The 25,111-nt window shown below is 44.8% G+C and overlaps 2 protein-coding genes across 2 annotated transcripts; one reads left to right on the plus strand and one right to left on the minus strand.

The window, feature by feature from the left end:
• Nucleotides 1-13,739: 13,739 nt before the first annotated feature.
• Nucleotides 13,740-17,579, plus strand: LOC123407117 (MACPF domain-containing protein At1g14780-like). The gene is made up of 8 exons (XM_045100172.1): nucleotides 13,740-14,198; nucleotides 14,867-15,108; nucleotides 15,500-15,704; nucleotides 15,809-15,892; nucleotides 15,973-16,156; nucleotides 16,238-16,407; nucleotides 16,519-16,583; nucleotides 16,683-17,579. The coding sequence occupies exons 1-8, from the start codon at nucleotides 13,902-13,904 to the stop codon at nucleotides 17,314-17,316; spliced, it is 1,881 nt and encodes a 626-aa protein (XP_044956107.1). The 5' UTR covers nucleotides 13,740-13,901; the 3' UTR covers nucleotides 17,317-17,579.
• LOC123407116 (microtubule-associated protein 70-3) lies at nucleotides 17,505-23,289 on the minus strand. The gene is made up of 11 exons (XM_045100171.1): nucleotides 23,112-23,289; nucleotides 22,948-23,033; nucleotides 21,086-21,151; nucleotides 20,833-21,003; nucleotides 20,219-20,389; nucleotides 19,959-20,114; nucleotides 19,732-19,878; nucleotides 19,495-19,566; nucleotides 18,833-19,399; nucleotides 18,562-18,746; nucleotides 17,505-18,010 (listed from the first exon to the last, which is right to left on the minus strand). Exons 1-11 carry the CDS (start codon nucleotides 23,272-23,274, stop codon nucleotides 17,971-17,973), a joined length of 1,824 nt encoding a protein of 607 aa, XP_044956106.1. The 5' UTR covers nucleotides 23,275-23,289; the 3' UTR covers nucleotides 17,505-17,970.
• Between the last annotated feature and the right edge of the window lie 1,822 nt (nucleotides 23,290-25,111).

The following is a 25,111-nucleotide window of genomic DNA, read 5'->3' on the forward strand; positions in this document are numbered from 1 at the left end:
ACTCGTTCCGTAATACAAGATCCCGTGACTTACACTAAGTCACATTGCTTGCAAGGCTTGTGTGTGATGTTGTATTACTGAGTGGGCCCCGAGATACCTCTCCGTCACACGGATTGACAAATCCCAGTCTTGATCCATACTAACTCAACGGACACCTTCGGAGATACCTGTAGAGCATATTTATAGTCACCCAGTTACGTTGTGACGTTTGATACACACAAAGCATTCCTCCGGTGCCAGTGACTTATATGATCTCATGGTCATAGGAATAAATACTTGACACGCAGAAAACAGTAGCAACAAAATGACACGATCAACATGCTACGTCCATTAGTTTGGGTCTAGTCTGTCACATGATTCACCCAATGATGTGATCCAGTTATCAAGCAACAACACCTTGTACATAGTCAGAAGACCCTGACCATCCTTGATCAACTGGCTAGCCAACTAGAGGCTTGCTAGGGATAGTGTTTTGTCTATGTATCCACACATGTATCTAAGTCTTCATTCAATACAATCATAGCATGGATGATAAACGATTATCTTGATACAGGAATTATAATAACAACTTATTTATCATTGCCTCTAGGGCATAATTCCAACAACGTGGTCAAACAAAGCATGCTCCGCGTGGCCGATTCACCAGTTAGATGTCAAAAACGCCTTTCTCCAAGGATGTTTCAATGAGACTGTTTTCTGTCGGCAACCCCTCAGATTCGTCAATTCTTCCCTTCCTGGCCATGTTGTATTCTGCACAAATCATTGTATGGCATAAACCATGCACCAGGCGCATGATTTCACCATTTTGCCAATTTCATTAGCACCCTCGGCTTTCCTTCCTTCTTGTTCAGATTCTTATCTTTTGATTCTCAAGCCCCACAACCAAACTGCATATCTCCTTCTCTATGTTGACGATATTGTGCTCACATCCTCTTCTCATTCTTTTCTTAACCACATCATTCTCTCCCTTTGCAATGAATTTTGCATGACTCACATCGGTCCTCTCCACCATTTTCTTGGTATTCCTGGGTCTCGTTCTCCCTCCAGCGTGTTTCTCCCCCAACACCAATATGTACTCGATCTCCTCTTTAAGGCCGGCATGACAAACTGTCATCTGTGTCCCACACCAGGTGAAACTGGTTCCAAGGTCTCTTCCAATGGAGAGCCACTATCCGATCCTACCCTATACTGCAGCATCCTTGGAGTCCTGCAATACCTCACTCTCTCCCTCCCTCCCTCCCTTCCTCCCTCCCAACCTGTCTCTCTCTATCTCTATCTCTCTCCTCTCTCTCTCTCTCTCTCTCTCTCTCTCTCTCTCGCGCGCTAGATGGGTTTGTCGTCATGATTCTGATCAAGCCGGCATTGACTTTATGAAACATTCCCTCACGTGGTCAAACCAAGCATGATCTATGTTGTGCTCAGTCTTGTCATTTCTTCTTCCTGGCCCATTCACGAGTTAGACGTCAAGAACGCCTTTCTCCATGGAACTTTCAATGAGACTGTTTTCAGTCAGCAACCTGTCAGATTCGTCAATTCTTGCCTCCCTGACCACGTTGTCATCTGCACAAATTATTGTATGCCCTAAACCATGCGCCACGCGCATGATTTCACTATTTTTCCACCTTCATTACCACTCTCGGATTTCCTTCCTTCTTGTTTAGATTCTTCTATTTTTATTCTCAAGCCCCACAACCAAACTGCATATCTCCCCTATGTTGACGATACTGTGCTCACAGCCTCTTCTGATTCTTTTCTTAACCACATCATTCTCTCCCTTCGCAATGAATTTTGTATGACTGACCTCGGTCCTCTCCACCATTTTCTTGGGATTCCCATATCTCATTCTCCCGCCAGCGTGTTTCTCTCTCAACGCCAATATGTACTTGACCTCCTCCTTAAGGCCGGTATGACCGACTATCATCCATGTCGCACACCAGGTGAAAGTGGTTCCAAGCTCTCTTCCGATGGCGAGCCACTATCCGGTCCTACCCTATACCGCACCATCACCGGAGCCCTCCAATACTTGACTCTCTCTCGTCCCGAAATCACCTATGTCGTTCAACAAGCGTGTTTGTACATGCATGATCCTCGCCTCCTTCAACCAAAATGTTATAAATTCCAGAGATTACAATGGTGCCCGGGGTATTTCCAAATTGGAATAGTTTTGAAACCATGCATAATTTCCGTCTCGTGATGCCAAGTCCATGCTTTGGAACAGCTTCAGCAATGTGGCGACAAGTAGGTATCCACCACTAGTCACTCTATGGAATTGAAACACACATCCTAGGGAATTTCATGTGGGAACCAGGTGTCTGTCACGAGGAAGGCACAGAAATGAGCAAGTAATTAAAAGGTGTTCAATTCAAGAAGAAGCCAAAGAAAAAGGAGATGAAAAATAGCAGCCATGACCATGCTGTCGCCCCCCTCCCTCCCTCCCTCTCTCTCTCTCTCTCTCTCTCTCTCTCTCTCCCTCTCGCTAGGTGGGTTTGTCGTCGTGATTATCATCAAGCCGGCATTGAATTTTATGAAACATTCCCTCACGTGGTCAAACCAAGCATGATCTGTGTTGCGCTCAGTCTTGTCATTTCTTCTTCCTGGCCCATTCACGAGTTAGACATCAAGAACGCCTTTCTCCACTTATCTTTCAATGAGACTGTTTTCTGTCGGACCCCTGTCAGACTCGTCAATTCTTCCCTCCGTGACAACTTTGTCATCTGCACAAATTGATGTATGCCCTAAAGCATGCCCCACGCGCATGATTTCACTATTTTTCCACCGTTATTACCACCCTCGGCTTTCCTTCCTTCTTGTTTAGATTCTTCTCTTTTGATTCTCAAGCCCCACAACCAAACTGCATATCTCCTCTATGTTGACGATATTGTGCTCACAGACTCTTCTGATTCTTTTCTTAACCACATCCTTCTCTCCCTTCGCAATGAATTTTGTATGACCGAACTCGGTCCTCTCCACCATTTTCTTGGGATTCTCGTGTCTCATTCTCTTGCGAGCGTGTTTCTCTCTCAACGCCAATATGTACTCGATCTCCTCTCTAAGGCCGGTATGACCGACTATCATCCCGTCGCACACCAGGTGAAACTGGTTCCAAGCTCTCTTCTGGTGGCGAGCCACTATCCGGTCCTACCCTATACTGCAGCATTACCGGAGCCCTCCAATACTTGACTCTCTCTCGTCCCGAAATCACCCATGTCGTTCAACAAGCGTGTTTGTACATGCATGATCCTCACCTCCTTCAACCAAAGTGTTATAAATTCCAGAGATTGCAGTGGTGCCCGGGGTATTTCCAAATCGGAATAGTTTTGAAACCATGCATAATTTCCGTCCCGAGATGCCAAGTCCATGCTTTGGAACAGCTTCAGCAATGAGGCGACGAGTATGTATCCACCACTAGTCACTCTATGGAATTGAAACAGACATCCTAGGGAATTTCATGTGGGAACCAGGTGTCTGTCACCAGGAAAGCACGAAAGTAAGCAAGTAATTAAAAGGTGTTCAATTCAAGAAGAAGCCAGAGAAAAAGGAGATGAAAAATAGCAGCCATGACCATGCTGTCGTCCCCCCCCCCCTCCCGTCACTTCCTCCCTCCCTCTCTCTCTCTCTCTCTCTCTCTCTCTCTCTCTCTCTCTCTCAAACTCACTCACTCACTAGGTGGGTTTGGTGATTCTCATCAAGCCGGCATTGACTTTTATGAAACATTCCCTCACGTGGTCAAACCAAGCATGATCCGTGTTGTGCTAGTCTTGTCATTTCTTCTTCCTGGCCCATTCACGAGTTAGACGTCAAGAACGCCTTTCTCCACGGATCTTTCAATGAGACTGTTTTGTGTCGGCGACCTGTCAGATTTGTCAATTCTTCCATCCCTGACCACATTGTCATCTGCACAAATTGCTGTATGCCCTAAAGCATGCGCCATGCGCATGATTTCACTATTTTTCCACTGTCATTATCACCCTCGGCTTTCCTTCCTACTTGTTTAGATTCTTCTCTTTTGATTCTCAAGCCCCGCAACCAAACTGCATATCTCCTCTATGTTGACGATATTGTGCTCACAAACTCTTTTGATTCTTATCTTAACCACATCATTCTCTCCCTTCGCAATGAATTTTGTATGACTGAACTCGGTCCTCTCCACCATTTTCTTGGGATTCCCGTGTCTCATTCTCCCTCCAGCGTGTTTCTCTCTCAACGTCAATATGTACTCGATCTCCTCTCTAAGGCCGGTATGACTGACTATCATCCCTGTCGCATGCCAGGTGAAACTGGTTCCAAGCTCCCTTCCGGTGGTGAGCCACTATCCGATCCTACCCTATACAGCAGCATCACCGGAGCCCTCCAATACCTGACTCTCTCTCGTCCCGAAATCACCTATGTCGTTCAACAAGCGTATCTGTACATGCATGATCCTCGCCGCCTTCAACCAAAATGTTATAAATTCCAGAGATTGCAGTGGTGCCCGGGGTATTTCCAAATCGGAATAGTTTTGAAACCATGTATAATTTTCGCCCCGCGATGCCAAGTCCATGCTTTGGAACACACTAGTAGAAAACGGGCCTTTGGCCGGGACCCTTTAGTCCCGGCCTGCCTCTGGGCCGGGTCTAAAGGCCCGGCCACATCGCCCCAATTCTCATATCCTCCCTCGAGGCTTTAGTCCCGGCCCGTAAGGAGCCTTTAGTCCCGATTCGTGTCCCAAACCGGGACTAAAGGGCTACGCGGTGGGCAGCCCGCATGTGCGCCACCTTTAGTCCCGGTTTGTGTCTCAAACCGGGACTAAAGTCCTCTGCCTATATATAGCACAGCCCCCCTCTCCCCTCTTCGTTGCATTTTTCTTGGATGGAGGATTGTGGGTGGGTGCTTGATCTCCACTTTTTTTGATGCACTAGAGGTGTTTGTTGAAATGTGTGTTAGAGCGATGCCGCTTCAGTTCACCGAACACAACTACGATATGAGATGCCCGAGCCACGCTTAAACCTCTTCCTCTTTATTTCTACTTATTCTAAAAGGTTAGCAACTATATTTCCTCGTTTAGACCGTGCGGTACTAATTTTTAGGATCGTGATTGTATTTGATATACTGTCGTATAACGCAGATGAGCCATCCATGGATGTACGGTGATCGACGCACAGCCGCTTATAGAGAAGGCGTGCATTCTTTTCGAGATGCAGCCGATGCGAACAAGCATCGTGGTGGCTATATGTTTTGTCCATGTGTTGAATGTTGGAATGAGAAGGATTACACTTCCTCAAGAGTCATTCAGAGCCACCTGCTTCGGTCCGGTTTTATGTCGGGCTATAATGTTTGGACCAAGCACGGAGAAAGAGGGATTATGATGGAAGACGACGATGAAGAAGAAGAGAACGATGATGCCAACTACCGATCTATGTTCCCTGAGTATGCTGATACCGCAATGGAAGACAATGAAGAAGAAGATCAGGATGAAGAACGGGAACCAGATGAGCCCGCTCATGATCTTGGTCGGGTCATTTCTGATGCACGGCGAGGTTGCGACACAGAAAAGGAGAGGTTGCAGTTCGAGCAGATGTTACAGGACCACAACAAATTGTTGTACCCAACTTGTGAAGATGGCCAGAAGAAGCTGGGTAGCACACTGGAATTGCTGAAGTGGAAGGCAGAGACCGGTGTGACTGACTCGTCATTCGAAAAGTTGCTGGTACTGATGAAGAAGATGCTTCCAAGAAAGAACGAATTGCCCGCCAGCACGTACGAAGCAAAAAAGCTTGTCTGCCCTCTAGGATTAGACGTGCAGAAGATACATGCATGCCCTAATGACTGCATCCTCTACAGCGGTGAGAAGTACGAGAATATGGATAAATGCCCGGTATGCACTGCATTGCGGTATAAGATCAGAAAAGATGACCCTGGTGATATTGAGGGCGAGCCACCCAGGAAGAGGGTTCCTGCCAAGGTGATGTGGTATGCTCCTATAATACCACGGTTGAAACGTCTGTTCAGAAATAAAGATCATGCGAAGTTGTTGCGATGGCATATGGAAGATCGTATGAAAGATGATAAGTTGAGGCACACCGCTGATGGTCGGCAGTGGAGAAAAATCGAGAGAGAGTTCCCGAGATTTGCAGCTGACGCAAGGAACTTATGGTTAGGTCTGAGTACAGATGGCATGAATCCTTTTGGGGAGCAGAGTTGCAGTCACAGCACCTGGCCCGTTACTCTATGTATCTACAACCTTCCTCCTTGGTTGTGCATGAAGCGGAAGTTCATTATGATGTTAGTGCTTATCCAAGGTCCAAAGCAAGCCGGCAACGATATTGATGTGTACCTAAGGCCATTAGTTGATGAACTTTTACAACTATGGGCCGAACCAGGTGTACGTGTGTGGGACGAGCACAAACAAGAGGAATTTGACCTTCGAGCGTTGCTTTTCGTAACCATCAATGATTGGCCTGCTCTTAGTAACATTTCAGGACAGTCAAACAAGGGATACAATGCATGCACGCACTGTTTGGATCAGACAGAAAGTATATATCTCGACAACTGTAGGAAGAATGTGTATCCGTACAATCATCGTTTTCTTCCGCCCAAGCATCCCTTAAAGAAAAAAGGCAAGCATTTCAATGGCAAGGCAGAACCCCGGGGGAAGCCTGTCATCCGTATTGGTCCTGAAGTATTTGATATGGTCAAAGATTTAAAAGTAATCTTTGGAAAGGGTCCTGGCAGCCAACCTGTTCCTAACGGCCCTGATAAGCGCGTACCCATGTGGAAGAATAAATCTATATTTTGGGAGCTACCCTACTGGGAAGTCCATGAGGTCCGCTCGGCAATCGACGTGATGCACCTGACGAAGAATCTCTGCGTGAATATTCTAGGCTTCCTGGGCTTGTATGGGAAGTCAAAAGATACACCGGAAGCACGGGAGGACCAGGAACGTCATAAAGGAAGAGATGGCATGCATCCAGGGCAGTTTCAAGGGCGTGCCAGCTACGCTCTTACTAAGGAAGAGAAGGAAATCTTCTTTGAAGTCCTGTTCAGTATCAAGGTCCCGACTGGCTTCTCGTCGAATATAAAGGGAATCGTAAATATGAAAGACAAAAAATTCCAAAACCTAAAGTCTCATGACTGCCACGTGCTTATGACGCAATTGCTTCCGGTTGCATTGAGGGGAATTCTACCGGAAAATGTTCGCCTCGCAATTGTGAAGGTATGTGCATTCCTCAATGCAATTTCTCAGAAGGTAATCGATCGAGAAAGTCTATCGGGGTTACAGATTGATGTGGTCCAATGTCTGGTCAGCTTTGAGTTGTTGTTCCCGCCATCCTTCTTCAATATAATGACACACCTCCTAGTTCACCTAGTCGAAGAGGTTAGAATTCTCGGTCCTGTGTTTCTACACAATATGTTCCCCCTCGAGAGATTCATGGGAGTCTTAAAGAAATATGTTCGTAACCGTGCTAGGCCAGAAGGAAGCATCTCCAAGGGCTATGGAAGAGAGGAGGTCATTGAGTTTTGTGTGGACTTTCTTCCTGACCTTAAGCCGATTGGTGTTCCTGAATCTCGGTATGAGGGTAGGCTGACAGGAAAAGGCACACTAGGAAGGAAAGCAAAAGTATGTATGGACGGGCATTCTTTCTCTCAAGCACACTACACAGTTCTACACAATTCCACCGTGGTGGCTCCGTATATCGTGAGACACAAGAATATTCTATGCTCCGAAAACCCGGGGAAGGCTGACTCTTGGATTAAAGGGGAACATGAGAAGACTTTCGGCAGTTGGTTGCAGACACATCTCATGAATGACGACACCGTTGAAGATGAGTTGTACTATTTGGCCAGGCCACCATCTTCGACTATATGTACTTTCCAAGGGTATGAGATAAATGGGAATACATTTTACACGGTTGCCCAAGATAAAAAGAGCACCAACCAAAATAGTGGTGTCCGCTTTGATGCAACAGACGAGAATGGGCACTGTTTGGAAACATATTACGGGTACATAGAGGAGATATGGGAACTTGACTATGGACCTACTTTTAAGATCCCTTTATTTCGGTGCAAATGGGTGAAGCTGACAGGAGGCGGGGTAGTTGTAGACCAAAAGTACGGCATGACAACAGTGGATCTCAACAATCTTGCGTACATGGACGAACCATTTGTCCTAGCCAATGATGTCGCTCAGGTTTTCTATGTGAAGGACATGTCTACATTAACGAGAAAAAGAAATCCGATGAGCCAAAACGCCACATAGTTCTTTCAGGGAAAAGAAACATCGTGGGATTAGATGACAAGACAGACATGTCAGAAGATTATAATAAGTTTCATGAAATTCCGCCCTTCAAAGTGAAAACTGACCCAAGCATCCTACTGAATGATGAAGATTCTCCATGGCTACGACCCAGAAGAAAACAGAAATAATAGATAGGAATATTGGTGCAATAATTTAATAATGTATTAAGCCTTTTATGTAATGCATGTATGGAATGTACTAAATTTCAAACACTTTTCATTTTCATAGTATCTATGTAAGAGATGAGTTCTCGTTCGAAACCCTGATACTTCGAGAGAGATTGTCCGTTTTGTACACGAAGTGCATCCAGTTTTTGTCGTAGCCCTCTCAACTTTTTAACACATGCTATGTGGGTGAAATGATGATAGAATGTCAACTTTCAACATTTTCAGAGTTCATTTGTAGTGCTTTTCAATTTCAGGGTGAACTAGCTCAAAAAAATAAGTAAATGCACGAAATATACCAAATGAAGTCAGAAATTGTTGAAATTTTGTGATGTGCCTTTCAATGGTGCATTTTGAACACACAAAAAGTATGGAGTTCAAATAAGTTCAAAAAAATGAAATCCCTTTGTAAGAGATGAGTTCTCGTTCGAAACCCTGATACTTCGAGAAAGATTGTCCGTTTTGTACACGAAGTGCATCCAGTTTTTGTCGTAGCCCTCTCAACTTTCTAACACATGCTATGTGGGTGAAATGATGATAGCATGCCAACTTTCAACATTTTCAGAGTTCATTTGTAGTCCTTTTCAATTTCAGGGTCAACTAGCTCAAAAAAAAAAGTAAATGCACGAAATATACCAAATGAAGTCAGAAATTGTTGAAATTTTGTGATGTGCCTTTGAATTGTGCATTTTGAACACACAAAAAGTATGGACTTCAAATAAGTTCAAAAAAATGAAATCCCTTTGTAAGAGATGAGTTCTCGTTCGAAACCCTGATACTTCGAGAGAGATTGTCCGTTTTGTACACGAAGTGCATCCACTTTTTGTCGTAGCCCTCTCAACTTTTTAACACATGCTATGTGGGTGAAATGATGATAGCATGCCAACTTTCAACATTTTTAGAGTTCATTTGTAGTGCTTTTCAATTTCAGGGTCAACTAGCTCAAAAAAAATATGTAAATGCATGAAATATACCAAATGAAGTCAGAAATTGTTGAAATTTTGTGATGTGCCTTTGAATGGTGCATTTTGAACACACAAAAAGTATGGAGTTCAAATAAGTTCAAAAAACCATTGCAGAACATATGACCAAATTAATACAAGTTCATCATCACATTAAAGCCAAAGAACAGTAGTGATCAAATGTTATTATTGCAAAAAATAAATACATAAAGTTCTCTCATAAAACAACATACAACTATGTAAAACATTTAAATGCAACAACAAACGCGATCAAAATCGCAACTAAGGTAACAATTGACCCAACAGCATAATGATACCAAGCCTCTTTATCAATGGCATATTTTCTAATATTCTTAATCTTCAAGCGCATTTCATCCATCTTCAAGCGCATTGCATCCATCTTCAACCGCATCGCATCGATCTTCATCTTGCGATCATCGATGACATCGGCGACATGCAACTCCAGTTCCATATTCTTATCCTTAATTATTTTCAATTTTTTCTTCAAGTATTTGTTTTATTTTTCAACCAAATTTAACTTCTCGACAAGAATTTTTATGTGGGTTGGAATTTCCGGTTCACATACCTCCTAGATTAAAAAAATATATGTCACATTGGTCGTCATAATTGTCATAAACACTAAATAAAACAAATAGTTATAAAAGATAATATATACCACATCCGAATCATAGACAGGACGAGGGCCGACGGAGGCGGATACCAAAACCATCGCACTATATAATAACAAAAAATAATGAAAGTGAGTAATTTATACAAGTATGTATCTAAATCATACAAGTAAGATTTTTTTGATTTTAAAAAGAAGATAAGAACAAGAGGCTCACCACGGTGGTGCTCGTAGTTGATGCACGGCCAAACCTAGACAAATATTAAGGAAAATGGAGCTTGGAGGTCGAGCTTGGAGAGGAGAAAGCTTAAGTAGAGTGGCTCGGGCATTTCATCGAACACGTCATGTGCATGAACTAGAGTGGCAAGAGCATGGCATGGTCACACTTCAACAACCAAAAAACAGGGGATATGGCGGGCAGGGGCGAGGGTCTATATAGGCAAAACTCTAGTCCCGGTTCTTGCCACGCCCCGGGACTAAAGGCCACTGCTTCCCGCCTTCTGGTCTGCCGAAAAAGGGCCTTTAGTCCCGGGTCGTGGCTCCACCCGGGTCTAAAGACCCCCTTTAGTCCCGGTTCTTGCCACGCCCCGGGACTAAAGGCCCCTGCTTCCCGCCTTTTGGTCTGCCCGAAAAAGGGCCTTTAGTCCCGGGTCGTGGCTCCACCCGGGACTAAAGGGGTCTTTAGTCCCGGGTCATGGCTCCACCCGGGACTAAAGATCCACCTGTATAAGCGGGAGTTAGAAAATTTCGAACCCAAATCGTCCATTTCTCTTCTTCTTCCTCTCGTTCTCCTGCCCAACGCGGCAAGCGACGAACTCGACGACGCCGTCAGGCTGCCCGCCGTCCTGCTCGCCGCCGCCTGCTGTCCTGCTCGCCGCCGCCGTCCTCCTCGCCGCGCGCCGCCCTCCTCGCCACGCACCGCGGTCCTCCTCGCCGCGCGCCGTCGACACCTCCGGCCGGTAAGCCCCATGCCCCCTCCTCCCCAACACTCCGGCCAGCACAAGCAAAGAAGAAAAAGGAGAAGCAAAGAAGAAAAAGGAGAAGAAAAGAAGAAAAAGGAGAAGAAAGGAAGAAAAAGGAGAAGAAACGAAGAAAAAGGAGAAGAAAGGAAGAAAAAGGAGAAGAAAAGAAGAAAAAGGAGAAGAAAGGAAGAAAAAGGAGAAGAAAGGAAGAAAAAGGAGAAGAAGAAGAGGAGGAGAAGAAAAGAAGAAAAAGGAGAATAAGAAGAGGAGGAGAGGAGAAGAAGAGGAAAAATAGAAGAAGAGGAGAGGAGAAGTAGTAGAAGAAGAGGAGAAGTAGAAGTAGAAGAAGAAGTAGAAGAAGAGGAGAAATAGAAGAAGAGAAAAAACTAGTTTAGGGTTACAAGAAGAAGAGAAAAAATCACGTGCAAGTGCAAGTGGGAGCAAATCAAGTTCAACTACAAGCAAGAAAAAATCAGACGTTCCTCAACTTGGACAACAGGCCAAACAGTCGATCCCACCCCTCAAGGTGTCAACCGAGAATGTTCCCCCTCCGGTGCATGGGCTAGCTTTAGAAAGTGCAAAGGAGTTGGCGGCTGCATGTGGTGTCTCGGTTGAAGAATTGTTGTCTTCCCAAGACGACAAGATACCCAAGGCTGTGGTAGCCCCTAAGCCACAGTTTGTCATGGGTGAGCCTTTGGTCAGCAAAGATGATCTCCCAACAAATATGCGTTACTTGCATCAATGGTACTTAAGTGAATCAAAGAATGGGAGAACGATGATCGTGCTGAGTGTCCCACAGGAGTACTACAGCCGCCCCGAACAAATCCATATCGACTTTGATGAACTCTTCCAGATGTACAATGGCGACGCCCTCGACAAATCGCTTATGAGTTGCTATTGTCTGTAAGTTTTTCAATTCGTTGTCTACATATAACTTGTTTAGTTATTTCAATTCATTGTCTATATATAACTTGTACTCTATTATGCAGAATGAAGATTCTGGATTGTAAAAGTAAGAGCATCCTAAATATTGGGTTTATTGACCCAGATAAAATACATATAGCGACGCTAACTAATTATCCTAAGGAGACGGAGGAAAACCTTCTAAGATTTCTAATAGATCAAAATTTCTGTGACCACATACTGTTTCCATACAACTTCAGGTGAGGGTCTTTACTCTGTTGTGTCCATTCACTTATAAGTGTAATTGATAAGTTACTCACACACACACACACACACACACACACATATATATATATATCTGTGTGTGTGTGTGTGTGCAGCTTCCATTGGATTCTGTTGGACATTCAAATTGATAAGGGAAGAGTTGATGCCTTCGACCCATTATCAAGACCCTTGGAACAGTTCCAAAGCCTGCAGGACATGCTCCAAGGGTAATTTTAATCATTCTTGCGCTCTATCGGTCTCTTTCGATGATTTTCTGATATATCAATTAATGAAAAACTTAGCAAATCATTATCCTTGTCGGGCAGGGTTTGGAAGCGGTTCAAGTGCGTGACTCCCGGTAACTTTCATGAGAAGCTCACCTTTAGAGCGGCTTAGGTAAGTAGTAGTAGGATATACTTCTATTAATTTTCAATACATTTATGATGCTAGATTATTATTTTGATTATATATATTCTATTCTCGTAAAGTGCGACCAACAGCCACGGGGAACGCATCTATGCGGATACTATGTTTGCGAGACCATTCGCACGTTTACCTCTGAGCACAAGGATCACAGATTCGACGTAAGCAATGAACATTCACACCTCTATTTTTACCCGTCATTCTTTGTTATCATGATTGATATTCATATTCATCTCCTCTTCTTATATAGCACACGGCCATGACGACGAAGGTCCTACCAGAGCAACGCGCGATTGCTGTTGTAGAGGAGCTTGCGACCTTTCTGAGGACGGAAGCTATAGATGACAAAGGACGATTTAGTGTAGCTAGGGGCCATTACTGATGTTCGTCCATGTAATCGAATAGACGGGCTCTAGTCCCGATAATTCAGATCTCCATGTAATTGTATATATATATATGCTCGCTTGTAAGATAAGTTAATCTTATATATATGCATAATTATTTCTATTTAAATTATATGAAAACTAATTTCCGAACACCAAACGAGGCATCACGTTAATCTCCCGAACACCTAAACCCTAAAACCCTAAAACCCAAAAATAATTTCATTCAAAAAAACCAAAAATAAGCAAAATCTGAAAATCTTTAGTCGCGGTCCTTGTAACGAACTGGGACTAAAGGGCCTGCCCCTGGGGCGCTACGAGGCGCCCACGTGGAGCACCTTTAGTCCCGGCTTGTAACAGGACCGGGACGAAAAGGTTAGGCCTTTAGTCCCGCCCCTTTAGTCCCGGTTGGTGAACCGGGACTAAAGCCCCTTACGGGCCGGGGCTAAAGGCCCCGTCCCCACTAGTGACAGCTTAGGGAATTTCATGTGGCGACGAGTAGGTATCCACCACTAGTCACTCTATGGAATTGAAACAGTCATCTTAGGGAATTTCATGTGGGAACCAGGTCTCTGTCACCAGGAAGGCACAGAAATGAGCAAGTAATTAAAAGGTGTTCAATTCAAGAAGAAGGCAAAGAAAAAGGAGACGAAAAATAGCAGCCATGACCATGCCGCCGCCCCCCTTCCCCCTCCCCCCCTCCCGTCACTTCCTCCTCTCTCTATATATATATGCGCTGAGACAACAAGTGCCAATTATGCATCGGCAGCTCCAAATCGACCATCGCAATCTCTGGCCGTTTCCAGGCAGCACGAGCCAAGCCACGAGAGACGGACAGTTGGATACATCACATGCGTTTGACGTCTTGAGAAACCTCCTTCGATTGATCCGGTCCATTTTCACTGTGCACCTAGTAGCAAGGTTTGTTGATCGGTTCATGGTGGGACGAGCAATGGCCAGGGCCAGGCAGGTGACCGGCGGTGGCAGCGAGGAGATGGCGGCAGCGGTGGCGAGGGCGGTGAGCTGCCTCGGCACGGGGGTCGACATGGCGGGCGACCTCCGGCTGAAGCACTGCAAGGCTGCGGAAGGATGCCTCGTCGCCAGGAGCGGCGGGAAGGCGGCCGCGGCCGTCTCCGTGCCCGGGATCGGTGCGGTGCCGGACGTGCCGTCGGACGTCATGTGCGGCAAGGGCAACCGGATCAGGATCAGGTCCGACGTCCTCGAGTTCAACAAGGTTTGTTAGCTGCTCAACTGCACCTTTCCTCTTCTTCTCCTTTTTTCTTGAGAGGTCCTCTAAATTTTCTACTGATGCCTTAAGAGTTAGGGGAGAAAGATTCTGCCTAAAATGATTCAATATGCAAGTGGGATTTGTTGAGCTATGTTCAGCTGTTAGACCTAATTATATCCACCCAAAAAAAATGTCAGAATGACAAATCTGAGATTTTAAAAGGAAGAAATACTAAAAATCAACTAGTCAAGGCATGAAACTAAATGACCAAAACAATTCATTCATCATTCCAATCCAGTACCCTCGCAATCCCACCCAAGTACTCAACTCCTCCCCCCAGGTCAAACTTTCTCATCAAACTAATCGGAGCAGCATGACGAATTACATTATCTTGTAAATTGACTTTCTTTAGATAGTTGTCTTGAATCATGGAGCTCTTGACCAAGCCAACCGATAGAACAGTTGCTAGTTAGGAGAGAATTCTACCGAGGTTTAAAATAACAGACAATGGCAAATAGGCAAATAGGGACAGCCTGAAAATAAGCTAAAACTGAGCCGCCAAATGACGTTATTTATTCTGCTAAAACCGTTATAGACTTTGAATTTTACACGGAACTAAAGAGCGCGTTCGTGGCTGTGGATCGGGTCTTGACCACGCGAGTGCGTGCATGCAGATGACTGAGCTGTTCAACGGCCGGAGCTCGGTGGCGGGGAAGATCCCGTCGGGGCTCTTCAACGCGTGCTTCGGCCTGGACGGCGGCTCCTGGGCGCAGGACGCCTCCAGCACCAAGTGCCTGGCGCTCGACGGCTACTTCATCTCCCTCCTCGACCTCCGCCTCGACTGCCGGCCGCTCGCGCTCGCCGAGCGCGTCGTCGCCGACGTGCCCGCCACCTGGGACCCGGCAGCCATTGCAAGGTACTGTACTCTACAGTCTACACTGCACACACATGAGCAGCTCCTGATTGACCGTACTTAGGAACGAATCATGCAAGTTGACGAGGTGATCAATAGTGGACGGTGACCTCCTCGTCCTTGCCAGGATAGTGCAAGACCGCCCACGACACTCGTGCCCATGTGGTGTGAAAGATCGCAGGCGTGCGCGGTGGAAAATCATTGCAGGACTTGACTTGACTTGTTCAAGGTCTAGAATTACCTTTCACAACTTTTGTGGGGCCTAATAGTAGTCTGAACTCTGAGCATGATTTGTTGTCTTGTAGTTCAGGACTCAGGAGTCAGGATGCAGATTCAAACTCTCAACTGCCCTGCATGAAAACTAATATCCCACTCTCTCTGAATTTGTGAGCAGTTTCATCGACAAGTACGGGACGCACATCGTCGTCGGGGTGAGCATGGGCGGCCAGGACGTGGTCTACGTGAAGCAGGACAGGTCGTCGCCGCTGCCGGAGTCCGAGATCAAGGAGCACCTGGAGAAGCTAGGCGACCAGCTCTTCACCGGGACATGCCCCATGCCTGCTTCACACTCCAAGTCCAGAGATAATAACAAGACCAAGGTGAAGAAATTTTGTTGATTTTCTGACCGTCCCAAACTGAGACTATGATCACCTCAAGTGAAATGTGCTTAAAAGAAGATTATCCATGATTATGACTGCAGCAGGTCCCTGGGGCCTTCAACGTATTTGATGGCCAGTTAACACAGCCGAGGGTTGAAGGAATGACCAGTCAAGTCGCATGCAAGGAGGTTCTACTACTACTCTTCCAAGTTGCGACTTATCAACAGTCATGAAGCAGGTCTTCTTTGCTGATTTTCTACTGATGCAGGGTGTGACGGTGATATACTCCAAGAGGGGAGGGGACACGGCGGCGAGGAGCCACGCCGAGTGGCTGCTCACCGTGCCGGCAAAGCCCGACGCCATCGGCTTCAAGCTTGTTCCCCTGACATCCCTTCTCAAGGGAGTGCCAGGCTTGGGCTTCCTCTCCCATGCCATAAACCTCTACCTGAGATGTAAGACCTCCACTAACACACATTTTGGTTAGTCATGATCCGCACTTAAAAATGATTAAGTATGTCACTGATCTTCAACAGACAAACCTCCGGTAGAAGATTTGAGGTACTTCCTCGACTTCCAGCACCACAGATTGTGGGCCCCTGTGCTCAGTGACCTACCCCTCGCTCTGTGTTCGAACCGCCAGGGCGCGAGCCAAGCCTTGCACTTCAGCCTTGTGGGATCAAAGCTCCATGTCAACTCAAACCAGGCAAGCAATCATTCCCCTTCGCTTAAAACCATCTGCAATTTCCCCTTTTCAAAAAAATAAAAAAACCATCTGCAATCCAACAGAGATGCATGCTCACTCAACTAAATGCAGGTTATCATTCCAAACTTGCCAGTGACCGGGATGAGGCTGCATCTAGAGGGCAAGAAAAACAACAGGTACCTGTGCTGTCTGCAGTTTGCTGCAGCATTCTTTTAGCAGCACGTTCAGTCTTCTTCTGTTGGAATGTTGACTGAACATCTTCGTGTCATGACCAGGCTAGGCCTCCACCTGCAGCATCTGGCGAGCAGCCCGTCGTTCATCAACGGACGGCGCGACAAGCCGCCGGTATGGCGCGGCTCGGAGACGATCTCCGACGAGCGGTACCACGAGCCGGTCCAGCGGAGGATGTTCGCCCACGTCTGCACCGCGCCGGTGAAGTACGACCCCCAGTGGTGCAGCGCGCACCGGCGGACCGCGTACGTCGTCTCCGGCGTGCAGCTGCACGTCAGGGCCCATGACTCGACCACCGTGCTGCACCTCAGGCTCATGTACACCGAGCTGGTAGGGTACACCGTGGTGCAGTCGAAATGGGCGCACAACACGGCGAGGCTTTCGGGCAAAGGGAGCTTCCTGTCGAAGTCATTTGCGTCGGCGGCGTCGTCTTCAGGCGCCGCTGAGAGAGATCGGCAGGGGCCGGCGAGAGTCAATGTCGACTCTGGCGTGTTCGCCGGAGGGCCGCCGGTGCCCGTCGGGGAGCAGAAGCTGCTCAAGTTTGTTGACACGTCGCAGGTCACCATGGGGCCACAGGACGCCCCTGGTTACTGGCTGGTCACAGGTGCAAAGCTTGATGTCCAGAAAGGGAAGATCTCACTGCATGTCAAGTTCTCACTGCTGGCTCCAGTTTCTTGACAAGGTGCTCCCAGGACTGTACAGTATCAGACTTGCTATAACTTTGTCACTCATTCTTTCAAAAATTGTACAGAGAATCAGGCCCAAGGAAATCCAATGGGCAACATTTCTGTTTCTGGTTGTCAGGCTGGAATGTAAATTAAAGAAAAGTATCGTGATGGGATCTCCAACTAAAACACCATGGTGAATAGAGCAGAGCCAATAATAATCATGTGAGAATAACAATATTCACAACCTGGGCAACGGGGTATGCAGGAGCAGGACCAAGCAAACACTCTAGCTACATTACAGATGGGAGAGGACGTGGAGACCGCCCAGCCTATACAGAAGCATCAGGTGTGTCGACGACAAAACGAGGGCGAGCCATAGGGGGTTAGACCTCGCCTCAGGGTCACCTCCACTGCGGCAGAGAAGCAATCACATCAACGAGGGCGAGCCGTAGGGGGTTAGACCTCGCCTCAGGGCCACCTCCACTACGGCAGAGAAGCAATCACGTCAGATCCAAGCCTGCTACCCTTTCCCCAACTCCCAAGATATCACAGGGCCATCTGTGCTATGATCTCAACCACAAAAGCTAATAGGTAATGGAACGAAACAAATACAGAGCGAAATGGACTCTATGGAATAACACGCCGCCTCGAGTTAGTGCCGCCGTCATTGGAAGTTGCGTGCCAACCCACTTCGTGGTGCGCTTCTGTACACAAGGAACAAAATTCACGGTGGGTTAGAGGAAATAACTATATGATGTAATTTCAGGAAGAGGGTGGTAAAAGAGAATGTCTCCTTAAACTTTTTCAGTTTCACCACATAGCAGTTGAGGTCATAGGTTTAGACTGAGCTTTCTCCAGTATCAAAATTACTACTCCCTCTGTATCACGATACTTGTAGTTGGGGGTACTTGTATTAGTGTTCCCTAACAACAAGTATTTAGGTACAGAGGGGGTATGTGGTAAAACAATTCTAAGCTTTTGTTGTAGATGGAGTTCATCGCACCTCAACTATTCTAAGAGCAAATAAGGACACAAAAATGGAGATGCACCATAATAAAACTAAGATCACTGGGTAATGGAAACATTATTAAGCAACTGCTACGAATGTCACGTACGTAATGGTCAAATACTTCAAAATATCACGCTTTCACTACTTCTGGGTATGGCAAATCATTATCCGAATGCCATCTGAACTATTTGTCTATTTCAATCACAATAAGTTCCTGAAAACGTTTAAGAATCTGTAAAGATGTACCTTCCAGGAAGCAGTTGAGAACTCCCAGATCCTTTTGAATTACCAAGTCGTCTGGCTTTGATTTCTTGGTCCTTATCGACACGCATAGCTGCAACTTCTTTCTCCATAGCAGCAACCTCTCGCCTCATCTTTTTAGCCTCCACTTCCATTGCTTTGGTCAAGGTATCAACTTTCCTTGCTAACATCTGCAGGAAAAAAGCAGATAATAAGTAACTTTATAATGACCGCATGACGTCCACACAAACTGCATAAGTAAGAAATGGTTGCATACTTCAATGGCATCATCTTTGTCCTTCAAACTTTGATCTTTCTCGTGGCATGCTTTCCTCAAAGAAACCACCTCCTTCTGCAACATATTATACAGGAAACCGGAGACCATTTCAATTGAATTGCTATTTGTGGTTTCATTAGTTTTCTGATCTGCGTTGCTACTTGGGCTTCCATTAGTTCCCTCATCCACAGTCCCTTTCCAACCATCATCCGCCTCACGATCTTTAACTGCATCTGTGGATTTGTTAAGTAAATGTGATCCATTCCCATGGACCTTTCCCCTGTCTAGTGACCTAGTTCCACCATCAAATGATTTTGAGGTTCCTTTAGCGTGTTTTAGTATCAAGCTGCTGCTGGAAGAAAGAGAGGATCTTGAATGGAAAGATGGAGATCTCCTTGTTAATAGGCCGTTTGGTGACACTTTAGACACATTATCTGCTCCACCCAGTGATAACCGACGGGAAGGACCATTGCTGAAACTCTTCCCTTCAGTAGGCGGTCGACTAGAGCCACTTGGTGGCCCTCGCAGTCCATCTTCCAAAACTTTCAGGCGCAATTGGAATTTTTCCTGAGTTTGTGAAGAATTAACAAGCTTAGCATGTCTGAACAATTCCCTTAACAAGGTTTAGCTCAAACTGAATTAAAACAGAAAGGTTTGCAAACCTTTAGTTGAGCTTCAGACCGTGCTGTTCGTTCTGCAACAGCAAGCTTATCACGAAGTTGTTGCATTTCACCCTGCAGCAACAAATAGAAGGTAATTACAGATTGCCACATATTATTTCGATAAAAAGAACCAGTAGGCAAAAACGTTTAACTTTACCAAGAACAAACATATGCCTGCATTTAAGAAGCAATGCAAATTGGTAACAGAAAGGCATAAGTAAATCCTACTAGTCTCACCTGCATGAATCTGCGCTCTTCAAGCCACTGTTTAACTGGCATCACTTTATCATTAGAATCTTTCCACTCATTTGCAACCACAACAGCAACCCTATTTGCTGTAACTTTAGCACGAGCAAGTTCACGGTCAAGTGTTTTTCTTTCGTCCTGACAAAATCATGAACATAAATGCGCATGAGCCAATTAATACTTATGGCAAAGGCAACAATTTAAGGGTAGTTCGTTACATTCATCTCCTGCACTTTGCGCTGGTAATCTCTAACAGCATTGGCCGCTGCACCACCTGCAAGAACAGACTCTTCCAGCTCCCTCACAGTTTGACTAAGTTTTTCAACTTCTGCAACCTTTTGGCGATGCAACTTGTCCAAGATCTTATTTTCTTCCTGCAATGCATAAAGTAAGCAATTAAGCATTTTCATAGTTCCATTGTTATGTTGGAAATTATTTACTCCAGATGACCAAGAATACACTACATGCACCCACATACATGACAAATCTCAATTTGCTTCATCAAATCTTGGTTCTTGTTTTGCAAGTCATCAACCATAGCAGCTTTTGCCATTGCTATTTGCACAGTCCTTTCTGCTTCCAGTAGTGCTGCCTCTTTTTGCTTTGTTAGTCGATCCAAGGCTCTATTATCCTCCTGGAGCTTTGCAATCTGAAATCAACCAAGTCAATTTCATAGTTTATCATCTCCATTGTTCACAGTGAATACATGACTACTGGAAAGTTGCAATTAGATACTCCCTCTATATCACAAATAAGTGACGTTTTGAACGTTGACACGGTCTTCGAGGTGTAACTTTGACCACCGACTTCTATTGTAATATATGTATAAAATACAAGAAAACTAGTGTTCTAGAAATATTTTTTGAGACAATTTACACGTGATTTTCAAATTTCCAATATGAATAATTAAAATGATATTCTCAGTCAAAGTTAAAAAAATCACTGAAGCCATGCCAAAACATCACTTATTTTTATAGAGAGTAACCATCTAGGCACATTGGAGGATGAAGACTGTGGGTGATTAGGGCGACATTATAAATTCATGACAAACACAAAAATAGAAGGGGGGATATATGAAGTACAAAGTAGAACCTCTTGCCGAGATAGCTTTAGCTCAGCTTCTAGTGGAGCAAGAATGGCTTCAATTGGTGGCATGTCATCGTCTTTTTGAGCTGCATGCACTCTTCGCAAAGTAGCTTCTGCCGCAAACTGAGCAGCCATTGCAGCCTTTTTCTCGTCATTTATCTTCTTGACTTCTAGATTCTACAAGTTTTATTCTCTATGTTAAAGCACAATCACAAAGACAGAGAAGAGCAATAGATAGACATAAATCATAAGACAGTACTTTGTTTTCTAGGTGAGATTCTGTCAACTTGAGCTTCTCGTCCATCCTCTCCAGCTCATCTGTAAGCTGCCGCACAAGATTACAATCATGTTAATCCAAGAAAGTAGGTAATCGTCATCAGGTTTATGGTTAATAATAAAATAACAAGTATCAACAAGTAATTCAGCGTTGTAACTTGAACTTACACGAAACAGGAAAAAAAAGATCAGTGTAATATGAGCTCCAACAACTTAAACTCAACCATTTTTTTTAATTCATAGTTCATTAGTTAGAGGATTTCAAGCCCTAAGTTTCAATCCATAATGATAACAAACAAGTAAAATTCAATATTGTATAGAATTCTCCAACACAAACATTTTTAAATTAAATAATCCGACACCAATTTATAGTTAAAAATTCATTGTCCACCAAAAAAAATATTCAATCATAGATAGTAATTCACACAAAAGGGCCATTGGTGCATTACGAACATCAAATGGTCAAGAAAAATTACAATAATAATCAATAGCACAACATAAATATTGTTGTGTATTTCAAAGTCTGTTGACGGCGCAGTGTGAAGTACTCCCCACTTGTGCCAAAAGGTCCTGGGTTCGAACCAGCCTCTCTGCATTGCACTGTAGCAGGGGTAAGACTAGGTTCCTGTAATCGCTCCCCAGACCCCACCTTGTGTGGGAGCTTCTATGCACTGGGTCTGTCCTTTTTTTTCCATTTCAAAGTCTGTTGACATGAAAGCAGGATATAGTATGCCAATGCACGATTACATAAGCTCCTCAACCTTATCTATGTACCACAGAACGTACCGAAACCACAGTGTTGAAGAAAGCGGCATTATTAAGTGCAACTCAAGAACTTAATTCATGAAAAGCCATGCTACCATATTTGACCAATTAACTCTTGGCGCAAAAAAAAGAAATCGATCAAAGAATAACAGAGGGTGAAAGTAAGCTATAAGCATATAGTAACCCAATCATGGCAATGCTAAGAGTTGGCAACAACAAGAGCCCCTGTGTTACAAGAAAAGTAAAGCCAGACACCTCCTATACAACAGTTTGGCAGAATAAGTCCCCGGTTAGCAGAATGTTCTCATTGCTGTTGAGCATCTAAACCCATTCAGTCCTTGCAAATCTAAACATTTAGTTTGATAACCTAGCATGCAGTAGATTGAAATGGACCAGAATTCAATGACAGCACAAAGTATAACCTCAGCACACACAGCAACAGCCATGAAACTAGCATACTAAAGTGCTCATTCTAAATAAATACTCCCTCCGTAAAGAAATATAAGAGTGTTTAGATCACTAAAGTACGAACATCTTTACCTTTCTACTACAGGTGCTTCTGGCATTGCATAAGAATGTGGTAGTGAAAATTTGGTAGAGTTGAGCACTGAAATACCACAATTACAGCCTCGAAAAATACTAGGAACAGGACAGCTAAAAAAAAATTGAAGCATGAAAAACAAGTAGCTATACTCCATTGCTAAGAACAAAATTAAAGATAGCTGTAGAAACTAGAAGCAGAAACACCTCCAATACGACAGTTGACAGCATAAGTGCCCACTTAGCAGAACGACTTCCTTGATGTTGAACACCTAAACTCATCGTTGCCAAACTAAGATTTTGGTTTGATAATCTAGCATACAGTGGAACGAAATGGACCATAACGCAATGACGGTACAAGGTACCTCAACACCTCAACAAGAGGCTAGAGCGATGAAATCGGCATGCCGAAATGCCAATTCGAACAACTAACCTAACCAAATTTGGCACTTCCCCGCAAGCCCTAACATCAATTCGAGCCCAAAATAGCAGACGCCACGTCTCCGCAGCACAAAACCTCAAGAGCAATCGGCAATTTACCTCCTCAACGGCCTTCTCTCGCGCCCTCTCGGACAGCCGCAGCGCGCGTATCTCCGTGTGCGCCTCCCCGAGCTCCCGCTCCTTGTCTAGCAGCACAAAGCAGCAAAACAGTCAGAGCCTTCCCCGGCGCATTGAAAAACAGCGGGAGCAGATCAGCGGCTCACCCCTGAGCTCGTTCTCGAGGCGGGTGAGCTCGACCCGGACGGGATCCGAGCCGTGCATGAGCGCCATGAGCTCGTCGGCGTCGAGGCTGGCCCGCACCGCGCCCCTGCGCCGCGAGAAGCCCCTGGGCACCGCCGCATTCCCCTCCTCGCCGCCGTCGGCCATCTCAGATCTGAGCCCCGGCGGGCCGCCCCGGCATGCAGGGTCCGCCGGTCGGAGGGAGCCCTCGCCCCCGCCGCGTCAGGCGGCGAGCCTCCCCCGCGTCAGGCGGCGGGCTCCCTGTCGCGCGCCGGATCGGGGGAAACCCTAGCTAGCTGAGCGAGCTCCGGCGCTTGCTCCTCCTCTTCCCCTGCGCGTCACTGTGCGTGTGCTGTGCTGTGTGTGTCTCGCTTTTAGTAGTTGCGGTTGTCTTGCTCTTAAGTGGCGCGTTTAAAAAAACTCGGGCAGGGGAGGGGAGGGGAGGGGCTTTTTGGATTATCTTTAGTGTAAGCGTGTGGGGTTTTGAGAGCGATTAGTGGCTTGTTTTCTGTTTTGATGGAGGTAGATTAGGGTGGTCACGGTGCTATTTATAGAGAGGGAAGGATCGTTTGCAATGCTCTCACCAAAAAGAACAGAATCAACACTTTAAACAAGTTATTACTTACTAGCAAAAGGGTCAAGGGTTGCAACGGGAGAAAGAAATACCATACGGCACACGCTCTTAATTTATAAAAAATGTCTATAATTTAAGAATTTATAGTTACGATACAAATAAAGATGGTCTTATCCTACAAAAATGCAGTTCAAAATTTCACGAGTCTTCTATTTTAACACGGCTTGCATGTAGATTTAATGCGTACAAAGAATCAGTAAGTGACCTTCGGTTTCATCTCTAATCCTGATTTTGTTGACGTGTTCATCCCTAACCCGGATGAGTACCGGTATGAAAGAAAGACGAAACTTATTTATTAAGATTGCACCCTAGATAGTATTTTTATTAAATGTTTAACAGATAAAATAATATCATATCTAAATTCTACATATTTTTATAATCAAATTCCATGTATAATATGTTAAATTTGGAGTTACGGTTTAAAAGATATGAGTATTTAAAAAAATATTTAATATATACTACGAGTTTAATGTCATAAACAGTAAGGGCTTTTTTGTAAAATCACCTCGGTGGGTTTTCCGACGAAAGTTATAGCCTCTTTATTATTAGGTAAAGATTTCGAAAAAAAAGTATTGGCCTTACAATAAAAAAAAGTTTGCATTGGAATTACTCCCTCCGTTTCTAAATATAAGTATTTTTAAAGATTTCATAAAGGAACTACATACGAAGCGAAATGAGGGTAACTTTTTTATATGGATTTTTATCTAGGATTGAAAGGAGTATTTTTATCTACATACGAAGCAAAGTGTGGGGAAGCTGGAATTGAGCGAAACTTCTAAAAAGATTTTTACCTAGGATCGGAGAGAGTATTTTTTATGTTGACAACTTTTTTATATGGATACAACTTTTTTATGGCAAATATAAGGTCAAGTTTGTTCAAAAAAGTTTGAACTGTTGTTGGCTTGTTTGTAATTGCCATAAAAAATCATATATCATGCATATACACCGGAGAGCCAAAAGTATTTCCCTACAATGCTCATGCTATATTGTCGATGAAGTGTGTGTCTTTCCATTCAGCCTTTGTACTTTATTTTTCTTTATTTCTTTAGGATCTTTGCGCCTTATATTTGTTATGAAAGGGTGTGTTTATTTATCTCTAAAAAGACACTTTGAATATGAAGGGCAACACATGGTAACTTCAAGCACGAGTCTCGGCCTTGGGTGTGAAAATCACATGTCTCGTTTTTTATGGTTGCACTTGGCAATGTGATGTTTGGGTATCTCGTCTTGTCTTTGTTGAAGGCATTGTTTTCGAGTCTACTCATACGTACTTTTCGGAATGAAAACCTCATATATGATCTTCAGCGCTAGGCTCGGCGATGATGGCGCCTATGATCACTTCATTCCTAA

Source organism: Hordeum vulgare, chromosome 7H (assembly GCF_904849725.1).
Source record: "Hordeum vulgare subsp. vulgare chromosome 7H, MorexV3_pseudomolecules_assembly, whole genome shotgun sequence".
Taxonomy (NCBI): Eukaryota; Viridiplantae; Streptophyta; class Magnoliopsida; order Poales; family Poaceae; genus Hordeum; species Hordeum vulgare.